The sequence below is a fragment of the Siphateles boraxobius genome, unplaced genomic scaffold, assembly GCF_051911475.1.
Source record: "Siphateles boraxobius isolate OS27281-9 unplaced genomic scaffold, OSU_SipBor_1 13, whole genome shotgun sequence".
Taxonomy (NCBI): domain Eukaryota; kingdom Metazoa; phylum Chordata; class Actinopteri; order Cypriniformes; family Leuciscidae; genus Siphateles; species Siphateles boraxobius.
In genome coordinates, this window is record NW_027508733.1 from 8,077,030 (window position 1) to 8,098,076 (window position 21,047).

The following is a 21,047-nucleotide window of genomic DNA, read 5'->3' on the forward strand; positions in this document are numbered from 1 at the left end:
AACAGACATAAATTGCAATTGCAACTCAGTTGTATTAACCCGACTGCAGGAAAAACAACAATAACGCAGTATACATTAGGACATTATAAAATGACTGAATAGGTCATCAAAATAAAACCTATAACTTGTGTGCTTTTTTGATGTGTGTGTGTGTGTGTGGGTGTGAGGGAGCGCGTGTTTGTGTGTGTGTTTTTTTTTTTACATGTGCGCATGCTTCGTGGCAAAGTAACGGGCTTGAGTGTGACGGGGTTGTGATTTTTTGCTCAAAATGGCCACTGCTCTACATGTAGTGAATAAGTGTCTGCAAACAATGTTGTTCAGAAGACTTCTATGATGTTACTTCTTGTTGTTGATGTCACATAAGGATCTGTTCATTATTTGTATGGGGGGAGAATGATTTGTGTAACGGGGTTGAGGGATTACTGAGGTACCGAACTAAATGTAATTTTAATGAATAATCATGAATTTACTTTGAAAAATAAAAAAACATTACCAGCAAAAAAGCACATATTCATGGGAATGTAAAAATGTATGGACTTTTTTCAAATTGTATTATTCATATCCCAAGAACACTTTCATAGAAGGCCATGAGGGACATGACAAAATAGGTGGTGTCAACAGAAAAAAAAAAAAAAGATCATTTCTAATATAAAGATAAAATGTATGTTATTATTTTTAAACTTTATCAAAGGAGAGATTTCAATTGATACAACAAGCTTTTAATAATAGATTTTGGTGACCCAATAGGTAAAACACACTTAAAAAGGTCAGAGGGACTCAAATCATTCCGGTTTCGTGGAATGACTCAATTATTTTACGGCCACTGCATTATTTTTCTAATAGCTATTCAACGACCCGTCGTCAATTATTCCTTATATAATGCTTTCTATCTGTCCTGTTTGTGTAGTATCTACGGTGATAGTAGTAATCAGACCAGTAGACCAGCAGAACAACAATCACACATTCCTGCTATAGAACCTGAAGAGACCGGAATATATCAATATCATCACTATTGAACGGCTGACAGCCTATTAAATGGGTTTACTGATATTTTGACTGACACTTACAACTACCTTAATTATGATATTGATATTATAGGCTACCTAAATAAAGGCGCCTGGTGTTTATAAAACAGCATCATCTAGCTCTCAGGGGCGTTTACAGGATCATTTGTAAGCATCATGACTATTCTTCTCTGCTGTACATTGTGAGTCGGCCCGTTGCTATGTGAATATATAAAAATGAAGTATAGTAAATGTACAGGCTAAATGTTCTGATGAACAAGTCAAACTCAATCTATTTAGCACATTCAAGCTCAGTGCAGCAGTCTAATAGCGCTCGTCAAGTTCTTGGAAAGTGGATTCTGTTTAATGAAAAAAGAATCTATCACATAAAACCATCCATCACATAAACAGAGATATTTCAAGTTTATTTCCAATTTTAGAAAATGTGTTTACAGGCTCAAGTTTAAGGCACTCTTTCCTTGGCTAATGCAATGTTTAAGTAAAGAAAACAATATATATATATATATATATATATATATATATATATATATATATATATATATATATATATATATATATATATAACCTGTGAAAGAGAGAGAGATGCACAATTAGAACAATTTTCCATAGTTCAGACAAACAGACAATGTTTAAAACAAGTCGGACATACTTTACCTGTTCTAACTTCTCTCCGCAGCTCTTCTGGAAATGTGGCGGTAGAGACCGAACTGACCAGTGCAGATCATCATTTCCATCACACAGTGATAAATTCTACAATACAAACACATCAAGAAAACATAATTACATGATAAAATCAAACTGAAAAAAGTTAAGAATTGAAACAGACAAAATGGAGGTAAATAGAGGGATAATGTCACAGTATTCTTCACCTTGAACGCCCCACAGGTCTCCATCTTCCTCGCATCAAAAACAAGAACTTTACTGTAAAAAACTATTCAGCAATGCTTACAAACGGCAGAATGATACACTTTACAATTTTTGTAACAAAGAAAAACATTCACTTTCACACAATTCAACATGTATGAATATATGAAATCTATAATAACAATATTATTTTACCATGAACATCATTCAGGTGCTTAACACCATTAAAATGCTTGTGCAGCAGCCAGTAACAGTTATGGAGTATGTATAACAATTCAATAGACAATACATAAACACATATTTGCCATTTTTGTAGCTGCTACAATTCACATTTCAAGTCTTTCAGTGCAGTTTTTACAGGTTCAGTTCCTGAGATTCAGAGTTTGATCAAGGACACAATGGTGATATTTCTTGGATCAACTCTTGCTGGATTTGAACTGCCTTTTTTTAACCACAAAACTTTGTTAACCAGACATTCAAGCATCAGTGTGGAGTGTGAAATCTATCATTTTTCAAGTATTCCTGGTAAAAAACCCAGTTAAGAGTTAACAAAGCTGGTTGAATAAGGGATGTGGTTAAACGAGCTGTTCCACGAACGATGTATAAATAACGTTTTTGTGCAAACATTTGGAGAACAATCATTCTATTACCATTACTGGAATAACCCTGAGAGAACCTTTCCAGAACATTAGCTGAGTTCTGATATTAACATTCCCTGATAGTGTAGCCTAGATGACAATGCTACAATTGTAAACATGTAACATTATCAGACATTCTACAGTGTCAATAGTACAGACTGAATTGCCTTAAAATACTCATTTGCACGTATAGTCTATGAAGAACCCTTGTATCTTGATTTTCCTAACCTGTTATAAATTAATGTAAACAAAACAGATGATATGTCAAGATCACGTTTACATGCACCGAACTTAAAGCTCAGATGGATTGACAAGCTTTCATGTAAACCCCCCCATCAATCCAATTTTCATCAGACTGAAAAGGGTAGTGTAGATCTGAAATGCTTGTATAAAAAAAATAAAAAAAACATACTAATAATAAAAATGAAATATGTCTTGCATCTTATGAAATGGTGATGGATGAGAATGAATATTTAGTAAACCTATGCTCTTCTTAAGCTCTTCTGACATTTTTGTCAGCTTTCTTTTTTTTTGGTTTGTTATGAAGGCAATTATACTTGAGGCAGCTCTGGTGATTATCATGCCGACTTCCTCCTGATCTGAATGTACGTGTGCTGAAGTTTTGTTCTGAATACGTCAAGCACCCTTTTCACATTTCCACGGTTCTCGGAAGCGGAAGTCCTTGTGGTTGAGTAAACATCTATTGTGAAAATATCTACAATAGCGTTTCCACAACATTGTGAAATAGGAATATAATGTGGTATTGTGACACTGTTTTTCTGTGAGTAATGAGAATTTCAGTTGATCTTTTTCCATTTCTTTTTTCTTAAATTTCACATTTCTCTAAATGTTCCTTTTCAGTGATACTATTAGAATAATAATGTTACTGTGGAATTGTCCCATTAGCAGCACCCATCTGTGGATTGCTAGTCAGTTGAAGGGACACTATGACATCATTCTCCTGAAAGACAGAAACAGATTCACAGAAGGTAAAGCAGAACTTCAGTATTGATGATTCAGTTGCACAAACACAAAAATTAGTTTTTCTAAATTTGTATGTGTCTGAATGTAAAGACCCCTTCATTCTGAAGCTAAACAGCACAAGATCAGCGCTCTCTTAAAGTGACGCTTCTCCAATTTCCAACCTGCTTTGTATTGTTATAATGACCGTATTATATGTAAATTAACAAAGTTTACTCGTTCTCTATGTTACCTGGACCGAGAAATTCATGTTTATTTGTCAGCAAATGTCCGCCTGATGAAGCGAAAATGCTTTTGACAGCTCCAAGGCTTTTCGTGACAACTAAAGATTGTTCCTCCGCATGTTTGTATCCGTGCTCATCGACAGTCGGATGGACAGAGGGTTATTAGAGGAACAGTTATTGTAAGGGTAGGTTTATCACTGGAAACAGTATTGTACTATGTCTACTCTTTAAACAGCATTATGGTATAATTTAACACCGTGTCAACAGCTTACTTGTATGTGATGCAGTTTTGCTTCGGGCTTAAAGTTTTCCGTTTCTTTCAGTTTTTCCCTAGTCTCAGACCTCTCTCACACAGACCATTGGCTGAACGTCTGATGCATATGGCACACTTTTCTGAAAACACTTTAGGAGTTTCGAAGTCGCAATCTGATTGGTTGAATTCTACAAGATGTCCGGGAGACGTGTGTGTTAGAGTTCTCAACGGGCCTGAAAATTACAACCCGACCCGACCCGGCCCGTGGCTTTTAAAGCCCGGACCCGATGTAACCCGACACATCAACATGAATTATCTGCCCGAACCCGGCCCGCGGCCCGACGCCGATTTTTTTTTTTTTTTCTCATACACGTATTATCATGACCAGCAGACGGGAATTCAAATCAACCTTTAATGTTCACGTCTTTTAACAATAGCCTACAAACAATACATACAACTGAAACCAACTTTAAATATATAAATAGGCTATATAGGCTACTAAATATGCCTCAAATAAAAATCTTCTGCACGACCCTGTTTTTTGTTGTCATATTTCATCAGCACCTTGCATTTTGAGCATTGCACATAACCTGTAGAATTTCCATCAGAATCCAGCACCACTCCAAACACATTCCAGACCTCTGATTTTCCCACTCCTGTAGTAGCGACGGTGAATTCACCTGCGGCAAGTTTACTTTTCACCAACTCCATCTTCTTCTCCAGGCTAAAGGCGTGCACGCAGCGGCGTAGGTCTGCCCCCGCGATGCACGTTGCACGCAGCAGCCAGACTTTCTTTACGGTGAACAGCAGCGATGATTAATAAATGTTTTTTTTTTTCACTGAGCGGAAAAGATTAAGCCCGAGGTCCGACCCGACCCGAGTCATTTGCTTATATTTTCGACCCGAACCCGGCCCGAACCCGCGGGTCCCGTCGGGTTTGTCGGGCCGACCCGGCCCGTTGAGAACTCTAGTGTGTGTCACATGTTTTGAACAGTCCGCCTGGAAACAAATGCTGTGACGTTAAAAACCCCTCGTGGAAGAAGAAAGATTAATCTAAAAACGCTGGATTTTTAAAAGTAGGCCTATGTGAAGAACGCAGCACCATTGTTGCAGTAAACTTGCACAGCATTCTTAAATGCATAATTTATTAGATGCATGCTGGTCTGTTATTGTAGGGACATCAACATTATATTGTCACGCCCCTAAACATGACATGGAACTAAAACTTGTCCTACTGTTAGTCCTACTGTTAGTTTCACTGCTTCTATTGTTCTCATTTGTAAGTCGCTTTGGATAAAAGCGTCTGCTAAATGAATAAATGTAAATGTAAAACTAACTGTGATTGGTTGCGTTACATGTCAGTCAAACTGACATGGTCGATTCTTGGCCAAGAAAAGCTGCGGTAGAGTCCAGACCTTCTGGCGTCAGTCTGAAGATCTGGCTACCCGAGACTGTGTTTAAGGCCAAACGGAGGGGGAAAACGAGTGTTTGTGCTCATCCACAATCATATTTACAATTCTTTAATCCAGGGGTGGGGTACTTCGGTCTTGGAGGGCCGCTGTTGTGCAGAGTGTAGTTCCAACTAATCTTATTTCAAGGACCGACGTTCCCCACCCCTGCTCTCCAGGACCGACATTCTCGATCCCTGCTTTAGCCGCTTCCTACAACGCGCTGGATCATTCACTGGAAACCAGAAGTAACTCATTCCCGCTAAAAGTTTTCTCTTTGAATTATTGCACCCATGAACGATACAAGTCGATACCATTATAGGGATGCACGAATAATCACAATGAAACCGCACTCGATTTGGCAAAGGCTGCAAATATTTTATGCACAGTTTGTCAGTGCAGCGGCTGATCGGTAGTAAATGCTACTCCATCTGAACACCAGAGGGCGCTCTCACGCAGACATGCCAAATATATCCCGCCGAAGAAGTAGATAACACACATCATTCAAGGAAATCACTATGGACATCATACTATCCCTGTAGCTGAATAAACAGATGATTGAAACGCTTTGATAGATTAAACATGACTAATAAACACACGACTGCCTTATTCTGTGTAAGAATCACATCATCTCACAGAAGGATGAGCTCAACTGTCGTTATGAAGTGAGTTTGGAGTAAAAGCATGTTATTAAATGTTGTCTTTTGTTGGACAAGAGGTTCACAAATCCTTCTCATGTTTGGAAAGATGTTTGTCGCATGTTGCTTTTTCAAATGCATGTTATAAGTGACTCAAACTCACAGTGCTTTTAAATGGAGCAGCGTTTACAGAGCCGTACATCAATGACAAGCTGCGTATAAAAAATGATCGCAACCTTTGCGATTTCATAATCACGATAAGCCAAACTGATTTAAGTGTGATTTCATGTAAATTACGAATAATCGTGCAGCCCTATACCATTATGACTACTAAGTTTGGTAAGAAGTATTTCCTACTAAAGCAAGGCGGTATTTGGCTCCGGTAAGCGTATCCATAACAGTTATTTTGAACAGTCAATGAAGTTTTTCTACCGATTTCCCCCCTGTTTTCTCTAGTCAGGTTGCACCCCCCCAATAAAATCGCCTTTCTACTGTATAGGCAACAAGGTTTTATTAAAAGCCCATTTTGCCAGCGGTGAATTACACCTTTAAATAACTCAATAATTATTGTTTTTTCTCTGTGTTGATTTCTGAATGAGACCACACATGGTTTCAGACAGAAAACTTCAAACAGATAAACACCAATTGCAGATCTCTATCAGTTATAAATTTAGTTCTGCAGACAGAGATTCAGAGCTCACAGTATCTCACCTGATGATGATCATCGCATGGTGTCCAGTTTCCTGTTTAAACAACAACAAACTCTTACTTTGGTCAATAAAAATACACACTTTAATATTTTTAAAGATCAGCTGTATGTAATACTTTGTTTTGATCTGTGGTGACAGTAAATCCCAGCAGCTCCAGCTACCAGCAGAATAAGAACAGCAACACATATTCCTCCTACAGCAGCTGAAGATGAACCTGTATCTGGAACAGCTAAAGAAAGACACACATTATTCCATATCATTATTACTAGAGATCAATTGATAATCAACTCTACCAATCCACCTCACCTGTACATATGGAGTCCAAACTCACTTTTTAAACAGGCCACAATGAAAACATTTATTTTTTCAATTTAAATATAGTAAACTGTATTTTAAAATTGCTCAAGGTAAAATGCACTGAATGATTAAATGAGACTCACCATTGACAGAAACACTGAAGATCTTAATGATGCTGAATCTGGTGTTGTTGATCTGTAGTTTATATTCTCCAGAGTCTGTGTTTCTGGTGTTTGTGATGTTCAGAGATCCAGTCTGATGATCCAGCTTCAGTCTGTCTCTGAATCTCTCTTTACACTGAACATCTGTACAGGTTTTACTGGGTTCAGTTTCAGCGATGAAAATGTCATTAAAATACCATGTTAGTGAATAATTCAGTTTTTGTATAACACCAGTGTTTAAAGTGACAGATTCTCCCTCCATCACTGACTTTCTCTTCATTTTATCTCGTTCAGCAGCAGAAACACCTGAAACACAAACCAACAGATGATTGGAGGATCTTGTTTTGGGGGGAAAGAAACACAAAATGAGAGAACCAAGTATTCAAATTCATAATAAATATTACTTATTATTAATATTAAATAGTGGCGTATTGCCCATTTTGTTTGTATTTTTATTAAAGTTATATTTCCTACATTAAGGTAAAATGTCATGTTTTCAAACAAATCATTGTTATTTATACTCCTGCTGTGTGAACCATATTAACATGTCATGGACAAAATGCGTTTGGATACTTTTTCCACGGAAAGCTACTTTTTAATGTTTCAATGAAAAGATGGACTGCTTGGATGTGAACATTGTGTTTTATCTTGCCGAAATCACAGTCTGAGAGCAAAGAAAATATTTTTACTTGAAATAATGAACTATGAAGATGACTCGCTCATTTGGCCGGTTCAAACAGATAAAATGACACTATACACTGCGTAGATTGTATTCTTACTGTACAACCGCATATGTGCTGTTGATGGTGTCGTTGGATACTGTATATTGCACATTCTGATCGCAAAGACCTTCTCATTGCCTCTGTCTCAGCTGATCACCCGGGGATAAAAAAAAAGCTGAGATCTGATGCTGATGCTGCTCAAAATATTAGTACAAATTAAGCTTATGCTTACATATTTCTTGCTTCTAGCTACCTTTTCAGAGTGGCCCTTATAGGAAACCAGCATACTATGTGTCTGGTTATCATGTGAACTTCACATACTTGCTGCTGTCACAAAATCATTTGAATATTACTTATGGAGAAACAATAATTTATTTTTAAAAAATCACCAGTCACATGCATGTTTATAGAGCATTTAAAAAAAGCTAAAGCTTTGAACGTGGCTCAGCCAATCATAATTACGGGATTATCCATTTTATAATAGTTAAATGTTTGTTTTTTTGTACAAAATCTATCCACAGCATGTAAAATACATACTATTTAATGTGATATATATATATATATATATATATATTTTGAAAACTCTGAATGTCAATAAAACAATCACTGAACACAATAGGCCTAATGATGTGATTTAAATGGACAAGACTTGGTTTTAAACATAATGACTCACCATGAACAGTAACACTGTAGATATTTTCTCTGTCGCTGCTGCTGCTCATTATCTTTAGTTTATAAACTCCAGAGTGTGTGTCTGTGATGTTTGTGATGGTCAGAGATCCAGTCTGATGATCCAGCTTCAGTCTGTCTTTGAATCTCTCAGTGCCTTCATTACACTGAACATCTGTACAGATAAAACTGAGATCTCCATTGATGTGAGCGATGCGAATGTCATTATAATACCATCTAATCTTTTCTTGTTGTTTTGTTTCAACACCAGTGTTTAGAGTGACTGAATCTCCCTCCATCACTGACACTGCGACTCCATCTGTATCAACACCAGACACACCTGGAGAAGAAATGAACAGATAATTATGAGCCAAACAACATTATACAAATGGGAAACCGCAGTAAAAAAATTTTTATAGCCTTTTCGAATTTGATGATTGGAGTAAATTGTCCTTATTTTGTCTTTTTGGAAACATTTAAATCTATTACGTAGCTTCTGAAGGATTTGATAAAAAAAAGGGGTCTCAAAATCATAGTGGCATTATCATTCCTCTTGTTTTGTTAAGATTATTTATATTTTGCATAATCTGCAAAGGGCTATGTAAACTATGAGCTTGTGTATAAGCTGTGCATTCACAAAACCAACAATTTTCAAAATAAAACTTAATGAATTTTACCCATAAAATATTTTTTGACATGCCATACCAAATATTGTTTTGAGTCTGCCACACAGGGACGTGCAGAGAGTTCCTCAGGGGCAGGGGCTCAAATGTAAAAAAAAAAAAAGGGCATATGGCATCACATAAATAAATAAATTATATCAAATAGTATATTAAAATAGAAAACCATTATTTTAAATTGTAATAATTTTTTTCTATATTTTTTATCAAATAAATGCAGGCTTGATGCACATAAGGGACTTCTTAAAAAAAAGTAATGTGTGTGCAAATGTTTGACAAGTAGTACTGTACTATTATATTATTGCTGCAAAATTATCAAAAATGTTAAAATAATAAAGTCACCATTTCGCGTGTTGTTGTCAGCCTACACTTCACATAATAGGCCTGTACGCCTGGGCTTCATTTAACAAACTATGATAGTTTCAGCAAATGGTAAACGATGTATCAATATACACTAAATACAAGTGACTTGAATACTATACTTACCATTAATACTACTTTTGGTGCTGGTTTTGTGCAGTGCTTTGTAGTCAATTAACACCCATTAGTTCAACGACACAGATTCAGATCGCTTCATAAACATAAATTCGTCTGTCCATGTAATTTTAAAACGATTTATTTATAAATGACTGGAAAATTACGCTCCACTTCACATTGTCCAATGAAATTTGAACTTGTTGTGCCAGATGAGATTGGTCGGTGTATTATACATGACAAACAGGCTTCAATTAATTATGTAATATTTTAAAATATGTGATGTGGATTTTTAATTGAATCGACAAAAAAACTTTTATTATTGTGAAGAAAAAAAAAGTTGAAAAATTGTTTGGTTTATTTTGTTTCCTGCCGTCGAGCCATATTTGGCTCTAGAGCAGGGGTCAGCAACCTATTTGTCATAAAGTGCCATTTTTAAGTTTCCGAGTTCATCACTGTGCCATAGCCCCCCCCATGTATAAATAAACATAAACATATTTTAAATATTCATAATGGCTAACACAGAAATAGTACAGAAGTTAAAATGTTTCTCATGAAATTTGTTTTAGATTTGTCATCTTTGTTTTCAGGCCTAAATTAGACTTTGAAGAACAGATTGGACCTGGTCATTCGTGTTTTTACTGACTTCTTTCAGTTTTGTTAAAAGTGTTACACTTCCACTTGGCAACATAACTGCATCTCACTAATTTTAATGAAGACAACTGTGTGTTGAGCTTCAGAATGTAAGCTAAACTTTGAGTTTCATTTGACAGCAGCGCTGTCATATCTATAAACCGGGAGCCGTTATAACACTCGCTTGTTTTTTTTGTTTTTTTACCAATTTGGGAGGAGTAAAATTTACATTTGTGACTTCAACAAGCATATATAATGCATATATGCATTTTGTTCATTTTCATCTGGAATATGTAAAAGTGTGCTCTCAATCAGAGGGCATTTGTCTCACGATTGGATAGCTTTCCAATCAGAGAAAAAACATGAAGTGATCAGGTAGCCTACGCATGAACGGGAGTTTCCACATGCATCGCAGTCATTTTAATATGTATGGAATTTTTAATAAGGACTCTATACACTCGGTTGAAATTTATAGCATTAACTATTTACAGCGGAACAAGCTTTAAGGTGTCAGTTGGATAACTTGTTTGCGCTGATGCGCAGTGGTCAGCGCGACCACTCTGACCAATGGTTTTTTAAAGCTGCACGCTTTCATTGACTTGTGCAGTTTAATACTCACACTTTAATAATATTAATAACTCAACTTAATAAAACAAGCTGTTACTACATCTGAATGAAATACATACACCCCTCTCGCGCTTGCTTGCGTGCCAGCGATTAACCCTCCAAATTAACCCTCAACGTGCCTTAGGTTGCCGACCCCTGCTCTAGAGTATCGGTTCTCGAGCAGACTGTGGGATACCTATGTTTACACTAGTGCATTTTCATTTTAAAACGCATAGCTTTTTTCTACGGTTATGCCTGCCGTCCACACACACACTACTCCGGGGTTTTAGACCCTCGAAAACGGAAAATGACCCCGTCAGTCAAGACCTATTTTTTTACAGTCTATGGTCAAGTCAAGACCGAAGCAAGAAGACACGCGCAAGGCGCAACTTGACGCAAGTGACGCAACCCATAGCAACGCGTTATAGCAACGACACCTCAGACTGACAGAAACGTCAAATAAACGTGAATTTAGGCTACTTTCGTTTTTTGCACATTGTCATGTTAATTATAATCAAATGCATTTTGTTTTATTGACCACAACAATATCATTGATATTTGTTTGAGAAGGGCACTTTTGATTAATTTTGAAATAGGGCAGGGGCTCGAGCACCCAAAGCCCCCCCCTCCCCTCCCTCTGCACGTGCCTGCTGCCACATAACATGTTTTTATTTCGAATATTGTGGAAGAAGTTCTTATCCAAACGCAACTCGAATTACATTCAAAATTTACAATCGTTCAGTTTATGCACCATTTGTTCACTCTATGATGCCATGTTTCTATAGTTACCAAATCTCATGTCCTGAGCATTTACTTATTTGAACAATAGCCTACTTCGACAATATTTTCGACGTTACAGCTTAATTGGGCATGACATCGATATTTTCTATGAATTAATGATCGCTAAAATAAAGAAAGAAAGAAAAAAAAACCCTATGAAATTAATGATAAATATGTATTTGTAGTATAATGCGAGTAAAGTTGATACTGAACTGCGTCACTGCTACTTTCCGGTGTTCTGACTGATATATTTGCATGGTTTAGAATGATAGACTTCTGTTTTTTTTTCAGCTTAGTAAAACCTCATGCCATGTCACAACACACGTAGCTTGGTAACAACAATTATATCGAGTTTATTTCACAGTCAAAACACATTTCACGCGGACTATACTATCTGACAGGTTGTGTCACACGAAGCATGCGACCCATTTCTGGGACTGTTTTGACTGAAAACATAACTGTAACCCCAAACATAACTGTTTTATACTGTAAATTTAGCGGATAGCTTTGAACACCGAAAGAGACAGATATAGGAGTAAATCTTACCATGTTCAAAACACCAGCAAAGCATACATAGAAGAAGTGTTAAGGTGTTTCTCTGAGTTGCACCTGCCGCCATTTCCCCTATGTGAAAGTGAAAGCAAACTGTGTTATTATTCAAAGTACGGCTTTCGCAATCACTGCCTTTACCGTCACCAACTGGACAGGAGTGTAATACTGTCACAGGAGTGTGACAGAATAAAGTAATAAATAATAATTATAATTATAAAAATAAAATAGAAAATAAATTATTCTAAATTCTGTTAAACCGTCCTGTTTCCCTTACCTCCAACTCATACACAGTCAGGCTACAGCACTATAAACCATTGACTCTTTCTGTGCATTAGGAAAAATGCTTATTACTGATAACTTATTAATTCCCATGTAACTTAATGATTCTTTAAAAATTGATAATTTTTCTGTTATATTCTTGTGCAATGAATCAATACATGCTCAACTATTTCTGCCAAGCCACGTTGCAGATTCTGTTTTCCTTATGGGAAACTTGTGAGTAATTAAGGGATGTGGGCCCTAATCGAAGCCTAGATATTATGGAATCTTCCTTTCTGCTTCCATATGTATTTCTTTCAACCCCAACTTGATCCTATCTTATGTCTACCTTTTGTCACCTTGTCCCATTTCTCTTACATCCTGTTTAGAGCAGATTTTATTATTGCTTTAACTTAAATTTTACTCAGTGAGACATTAATATATATTTCCTTTCTGCTATACTGAAACATGGTCTGTGATTCTCTTTTCAATACTGTATTTAAAATAGGGAATGTAAACTGTTGCTGCTGTATGTCCAAAGTCCAAACTCTTCTAAATCACCAACGTAACATATAGTTGAACATATAGTTTTTACAAAAAAAAAGTGCATGAAATAACATTTGATTTTAACGTGTACTCGACTAATGCAGTGAGCAAAGCATGCTGGGAACTAGATTAACTGTCTAGTTAGTTATGCCATTAAAAATGACTCATAGTCACAACACTAAATATAAAGTTAACCCAACATTTGACACATTTAAGTGAATTGAACAATCAAATTAATGTGTGACGTTTTTTTAAACAAAATATATTGAACAGGCAGCAAAGATTCTTATTTATGTATATTAAATATATATTATATATATTTAATATTTGTTTTTCAATGATGCATGATGGGTTAGAATCAGTTTGACCTCTGAACTGTGACTCTTCTTTGACTGTTTTTAGTTTTAAAAACAAAAACAAGATGCTTGTCCATCAAGATAAAACCATGTTTCTATAGAAATCAGACCAAGGCAAGTTTCAGTTTTACTCAGAAGTTAAGCTGTTGTCACACCTTAGTAATACTGGCAGCTGAAAATGGCAAACAGTTTTATCTTTTCACTTCTTTTTCCATATACTCAATTGATATGGATATATAACTGATCAACCTATATGCATAATTCAATTGAATTATAAAACCATTTTAAGGTCATAAGCTCTTTCTACCCATACAATTCACACAATATAAGACAACTACATATGAATGATAAAAAATATATATTTTCACTATTATGATAGTTAGTCTCAATAAGAGCCATGCATGTCACTACAGGCTATATGACGTGCGTTCAGAATGTGTGAACTAGGAGGGTTACACTCTGTCGTGGGAGGATTCACACTAGCTTAAATGTTTCCAGCAGATAGTCTTACATCAGACACTGAACTACTGAAGAAAATGTTTCACGTTGTTTTGTTCTGTTTGTGCTGGTGCAATCTGATCGGTAAGCTATAAAACATTTTTATTGCTTAATATTTCAGAACAGATATTTTGTGTGTGATGTGATTTGCAGTCAATCTCTGCCACAAAATTTTTAAATTGTGATTCGCAGGCCTTTAAAAGTGTTTTTAAACATAAAGTCAGGAAATAATGGAAATATCTATACTGAATAAACTCATTGCAGGCTCAAAAAGTATCACTTTTTGGTGGTTCAAGCGATTTTAAGGCTTGTTAGTGGACATATTATAAGCAAACTCTAAAAATCACCATTAGTAAAATTTGTCATTAATGTGTACAACTACAGCTGACTTGAGGCTTTGTAAACACAAATCTTAATCTGTTCTTGTTTGTTCATTAGGTGTGATAGAGGGAGATTCTGTCACTCTAAACTCTGATCTTACTAAAATACATAAAGACGATGACATACTGTGGAAATTTGGAGCTAAAAAGTGTCTTATAGCTAAAATCAGCATTGGGAACCGAATCTTCACCACATTTGATGATGTTCCTGATGGGAGATTCAGAGACCGACTGAAACTGGATCATGAAACTGGATCTCTGACCATCACAAACATCACAACTGATCAAGCTGGAGATTATAAACTAGAGATAAATGGAGCAAAACTGACATCAAAAACATTCACTGTTTCTGTCTATGGTGAGTAGAAATATCATTCGCATAGGTAAACTCAGTTCGCAAGTTAAGCTCAACCGACATTATTTTTAGCATTGTGTTGTTTACCACCAACAAAATATTTATACTCATCCCTTATTTGGAGGTTACGGTGAGACACTAATAATGGATGGATTATAATTTGGAGCATATAAAGGAAACTTCAGAAGCACTTTAAAGTTTTTACATTCATTTTACGGTTTTCTGGTGCTGTTTGGCATTGGCAAAGAAGTTGTATTTTAAGGTTTACAGATCGGCCCCATTTTATGAAAGCTTGTTTTCGCCACTCAATTAAAGATTAAAAAGGTAATTACGACATTTTTTCTCAGAATTGCAAGATATGACCTCACAATTCTAATTGCAAGGTGTAAATGCACAATTTTAAGAAAAAAGGTCAGAATTATCTTTTGCTAAATATTTATTCCATGGTGGAAACAAGCTTTCATACCATTCACTCATTCTAACCAGATTTTGGCTTTTCTGGTGGGCAAATGGAAATACATTTTTGTTGCAATCAACATGGTCAAAAATGCATTAGAGACTGATCTTAACTTGAAATTAGCCTGAAATAGTCCTTAAAATATGTATATACACTGTAATGTTTAATCATTATATAGTTTGAGATACACTATATTGCCAAAAGTTTTGGGACGTCTGCCTTTACAAGCACATGAACTTTAACAGGTGATGCATCCAGACACGTGAAAAGTAGGAATATAGCCCACAATAGGACAATAAACAGCACATCCATTTTGACAAACTTGTCCCCATTGGATGTAATTCAACAACAAAAGTAACTCAAACAAACTTTTAGACAACATACACGCGACAAACAACGAACGCTACGTGCGTAGCGCCCTCTACCAATAACCTGAGACTGACAGCTGCCGATGACGAGCGGGAGTAACATTTGCACTGGACTTTTTTATATTCAACTGTTTTCAATATTCAAATAGGGTTGAAAACCTATGTAAATATATTTACCATGGCCCATTTTATGTAGGCCTACATAATAAAAATGAATAGACGCCTACAAAATCGTGTCAATGTATAAATGAACATTTGAACCTATATTCCTATGCCTATGTATGTTTTCTTTTCTTTTCACATTTCATTAACTTACATTATTTACGTAAATTAACACCCATTAGGCTAGGCTACTTGAACAGTTTGTGTAATCTGGTAATTCAGGACGGGACACACACCGACGCAGCAAACCAGCTCAATTTACAGTTGGACAGCCGACTGAAACATCCTCACCATGTCCTCCAGTAAAATATAAAACATAACAATGACAACAGCCAATTCTGGTCGTTTACTCAATTATATCAAATGAATTATCAGGATGGCAGCTGTACTCTCGCACCGTTGCTTGACGCCAGGAGCGGTAATCGGGAACACCTGGTTGCGCAATTAGGAAATCATATGAAGGCTATACACGATGCAGCTTTCGAAGGATGCAGCCTTTAGATTGGGACACAGCTTCAGTCCTCGGATTAAGGGACACTGCTTCTGTAACACCATCCTCCTGAAAGAAAGAAGCAGATTCACAGAAGGTAAAACAATAATATAAACATAAGTCTGTTATTATTGGTGTTTATGTGATAAATTCTGTATAAAACCACACACACACACACACACACACACACACACACACACACACACACACACACACACACACACACACACACACACACACACACACACACACACACACACACACACACACACACACACACCCTAAGGCCCTGACAAACAGAGAAGTTATTTTTCTTTCTTCACTGGTCCTTCACTTGAAATACATGACCAGGCAGCGATATAGGCCTACTGTTAGTGAACATCATTTCACACTGCTGAGAGTGACGCTCAGATGATTGTGTAAATACACTTTCCTCTCGATAACAAAATAAATATGACAACACAGTTACACTTGAAGATGTTCCTGTCGACAGCGGTGTGAACACAGCAGTTAAGAAAACTCTGATCATAACGATGTGGATGTGTTTCCCCCATCCCTGAACTCCAGTAAACTCACGTCATGTTTATTATATCACACTTTATACAAATGTATTGCTTTAAAGCAGACCTTCACAGTTTTAAACATGTCAGTATCTCTTCCGATTAGAATTAGATTTTAAAGCTGCTCTCCAGTGTGTTCATGTTGTATTTATCATGACGGACTGAACAGAAGAAATAAAAAAGACATTTCCACTTTAAAGAAGGCGGAGCCACACCTACATATAACGTAATCGCCACAGAGAAGCCAGAAAGTTTACTTTGATAAGCTGCTTTGAAGCCCTGAAGCAAACTTCGTTTTGGCCTGATTTTATTCGAAATCATGTCATTAGGGGCTTAACAGTTCTCACAGATCTGAATCTGTAGTAAAGTCGGTGTTTTGCAGACAGAGATTCAGAGCTCACAGTATCTCACCTGAGGAGGAGGATTTTGCGGTGTCCTGATTCCTGTTTGAACAACAACAAACTCTTACTTTGGTCAATTAGAATAAAAATATATGGGCTACTTTACACATTTTTAAAGATTTTTTTATGCACAATAAACCGTATATTTATATTTTGTACAATCAGCTGTAAGTAATACTTGCCTTTTTGTTTTGATCTGTGGCGACAGTAAATCGCAGCAGCAGCAGCCACAAGCAGAATAACAACAGCAAAACATATTACTCCTACAGCAGCTGAAGATAAACCTGAATCTGGAACAGCTAAAGACAGAAACAGTATTACTGGAGATCAAATGATAATCAACTCTACCAATACTTTTGACTGACATTTACACCTTTCTGCTTTAAGTAGTGATATTGATTTGATAAAGTTGGTTCATTTGAAAAATCTGGTGTTTTTTAACAACAGCAGTTATGACAGCATCACAGCAGGGTGAGCTCTACAGGAAACAAAGTTTGCAGGAAAACTGACTGAGGACTTGCATTTATCTTATTCCTATTTAATAGACTTGAGAAATGTAAAATTCATAACGCAAAATTAAATTCTCAATTATGTTTTGATACATTCAAAGCTCACTTTTTTTTAAACAGGCCACAATGAAATAATTTTCTGTTTCGATTTTAATATAGTAAACATTTTAAAACTGCTCAAGTGAAAATGCACTGAATGATTAAATGAGACTCACCAGTGACAGAAACACTGAAGCTCTTAATGATGTTGAATCTGCTTTTGTTGATCAGTAGTTTATATTCTCCAGAGTCTGTGTTTCTGGTGTTTGTGATGATCAGAGATCCAGCCTGATGATCCAGCTTCAGTCTGTCTCTGAATCTCTCAGTTCCTTCATTACACTGAACATCTGTACAGATCTTACTCTGATCTCCAGTGATTTCAGCGATGAGAATGTCGTTAAGATACCACGTCATCACATCATTTGTGTTTATTACACCAGTATATAAAATAGCAGATTCTCCCTCCTTCACTGACTTTCGCTTAATTTTATCTCGTTCAGCAGCAGAAACACCTGAAACACAAACCAACAGATGATTGGAGGATCTTGTTTTGAGGGAAAAGACACACAACATGAGAGAAATGTGGATATGAAAGTGATAAAACATGCTTTCTTGACTTTCAGTCTGAAAAGCATAATTTATACACATTTGGTGTTTATAAACATAAGAGGCAGGTATGGTAACCAAAATCTGTGCTGAAGTAAATGTACTTACAGAAGTAATTACTCAAAAAGCAAAAATTATAGCGTTATTAATTACTTGATTAAGAGTAAAACAAAAGTATCCAATAAAAAGACTAAAAGTAGGGAGATACTAATTACTTCAGAACAAGCAAGATGAAGTCAGTGAAGCATGACTCGAATAGGGATTTCTAACGATTATGTCCACACATGACAGATGGCGTGTCATCTAGCAGTACCTTTTTAAAATAAAAAATGACAATGCCATCATGACATTATTATTTCGATAGATAGAAACAATAATACTATATAACGCTGATCTAGTTTAATTAAATTATTATAGTACATGGGATATCTTTGCAACATGCACATAGTAATTTATTTAAATTTACAAATTCCACTTTTTATAGAAAATTATATACTGTATATGAATTCATATACAGTGTAGGATTTGAGAATGAACCAGACCCAAATTAATCGTTCAAACTAATCAAGACACAGAATTTCATAGAACCTCCGGATCAACATGCAGGAACCCAAATCAACAATCTAGGGGCAAAATCTGTAAAAGATTATCCTAGCTAAAGGAAGATATCATCAACCATAGGTAGTTTGTAAAAGATGGATTGGTCTGGAGATGGCACAGCTCGAGCCCCACCAAGATAACGGCAGAGGGTGTTTGATTTCAAGACAGATATATAAAGCAGACCTTTTTCCTCTTAACAGGGTGAAACCGACCCCAGGGTGAAATCTCTTAAAACCACAGAGATGGATATCTTACAATATCACAAAAATACATAATCATAAAACAATGCTTGACGGACATCGTTCAACTACATAAATCTATATCATGTCTACAACCCATGTATGTGACTATTATGCTTAGATCAGATAAGTTATGCAGTTGTTATAACTTTTAGATGGTTGACTGAAAATGTTTCTTGTTTCCTATCAATATGATTCTATGCTCATAATTCAGAGGATGGCTTGATTGAAATCGGTGTAAAATATATTGGATCATCATAAGAAATCATGACTAAATGATGACTTTACTCTCTGTACTTTCTGCTGGAGCTGGAAGTAAGAGACTACAGATAATGCATGATTTACGATGAGAGGGGAAGAAACAGCCACCTCTGAACTAAAAGACAGTGTCTAAGTGGTCAGAACTCAACCAGGAGGCTGGACAAACATTTGAGTATTATATCTTAGAAACAGATTTGGAGTAGACATACAGACGATGATTCAGACCAGACATGTAAGCGAGCAGGCAAAAGACTGCAAATCAAGACCAGAAGAGCATGCACTATTTCTTTCAAGCCATCTAACTACCCTGGTCTTACTTTTCCTTCTCTTAGTTAAAACCGAGACTCTCAGTGAAAAAGAAAGTTAAGTTTTGCTGTGAAGTTTCGGTCAACGATTATACAGCAAAGCCTGCTTCTCACTTCAAAGACTTTCCATCCATCCGCCAACACACCACGTGATTGGCCGCCCAAGACATCAATCCAGATCCTTTTTCACTATAGTTTAGATATTTATATCCGCTGTAGAGCTGATAGTTACGGCCCGTTAAAGTGAACACTGGACGAGTCATTTGCTCAGCAGTGAATAAGTGATTCTTTCAAAATTCCCTATAAATTAAATAATTCCCTTTGAGCTAAATTGACCTGTTTCCCTTACAACAGGTACAGAGAAATACACCTCTGAATGTCAGCAAAAATATCACTAAATAAAATTGGGATTTAAATGTACACGATTTCCTTTAAAACATAATGACTCACCATATAAAGCAACACTGAAGGTTTTTTCACTGTCGCTGCTGCCGCTGCTGATCTGTAGTGTATATTCTCCAGAGTGTGTGTCTGTGATGTTTGTGATGGTCAGAGATCCAGTCTGATGATCCAGCTTCAGTCTGTCTCTGAATCTCTCAGTGCCTTTATTACACTGAACATCTGTACAGATCTTACTCTGATCTCTATTGATTTGAGCGATGCGCATGTCATTATAATACCATCTAATTCTGTCTTGTCGGTTTGTTTGAACACCAGTGTTTAGAGTGACTGAATCTCCCTCCATCACTGACACTCTGTCTGTATCAAAACCAGAAGCACCTGAAGAAGAAATCAACAGTTAATTATGAGCCAAGCAATTTTCTTTTTTTTACAGTTTGTGAGTAGAGAATTATGTCTTGATTCATAATGTAACATAGAAAGAAACAGCAGAAGAACAACAACATTGATTTGCACACTCACTACTCAGACAAATATTCTTGAGCCTCATGGGCGGTCTTATCCAACCTGATTAACATCATACCAACAAAATCCTGATTCATATTTTGCCCCATCTTAGAATTCACACAACCAGCATTTTCATACTGAAATTCATAAGAAATATTACCCCATTATGAATATTTAATAGATGAATGTTATCCATAACGTGTAGGATTAAATTTTTTATTTAAATGTTTAATTTAGATTTCCAATACAATAGTATTTTATATTGAAAAAGTTTATAAATGATGAGACCAGGAAATCTTTGCAAACGGTAGGGGTTTCCAGCGGGATATTACTTACTGTCCCGTCTCAGTACGAGAAGGCTAGGCTTTTCCTGTTCTCGTGTCTCACCGGGTGAAG

At 36.2% G+C, this 21,047-nt stretch overlaps 2 protein-coding genes across 2 annotated transcripts in view; both read right to left on the reverse strand.

The window, feature by feature from the left end:
• Positions 1–3,047: 3,047 nt before the first annotated feature.
• On the reverse strand, positions 3,048–12,434 carry LOC143735233 (uncharacterized). The gene is made up of 6 exons (XM_077225333.1): positions 12,350–12,434; positions 8,635–8,970; positions 7,222–7,545; positions 6,897–7,010; positions 6,783–6,814; positions 3,048–3,488 (listed from the first exon to the last, which is right to left on the reverse strand). The coding sequence occupies exons 1-6, from the start codon at positions 12,420–12,422 to the stop codon at positions 3,411–3,413; spliced, it is 957 nt and encodes a 318-aa protein (XP_077081448.1). The 5' UTR covers positions 12,423–12,434; the 3' UTR covers positions 3,048–3,410.
• A 4,854-nt stretch (positions 12,435–17,288) lies between these two features.
• Positions 17,289–21,047, reverse strand: part of LOC143736369 (uncharacterized) — a 402,538-nt gene continuing 398,779 nt past the window's right edge. Inside the window, exon 6 of the mRNA XM_077227109.1 lies at positions 17,289–17,485. Coding sequence (XP_077083224.1) covers positions 17,289–17,485 — 197 coding nt within the window. The remainder of the gene's footprint in view (positions 17,486–21,047) is intronic.

Bases quoted from the DNA above. Each gene is read 5' to 3' on its own strand.
- LOC143735233 (XM_077225333.1), bottom strand. From the start codon at position 12,422: ATGGCGGCAGGTGCAACTCAGAGAAACACCTTAACACTTCTTCTATGT. The intron at 7,011-7,221 runs GTGAGTCTCATT...GTCTTTCTTTAG, and splicing joins CTTCAGTGTTTCTGTCAATG to CTGTTCCAGATACAGGTTCA. The intron at 3,489-6,782 runs GTGAGATACTGT...TCTGTCTTTCAG, and splicing joins CATGCGATGATCATCATCAG to GAGAATGATGTCATAGTGTC.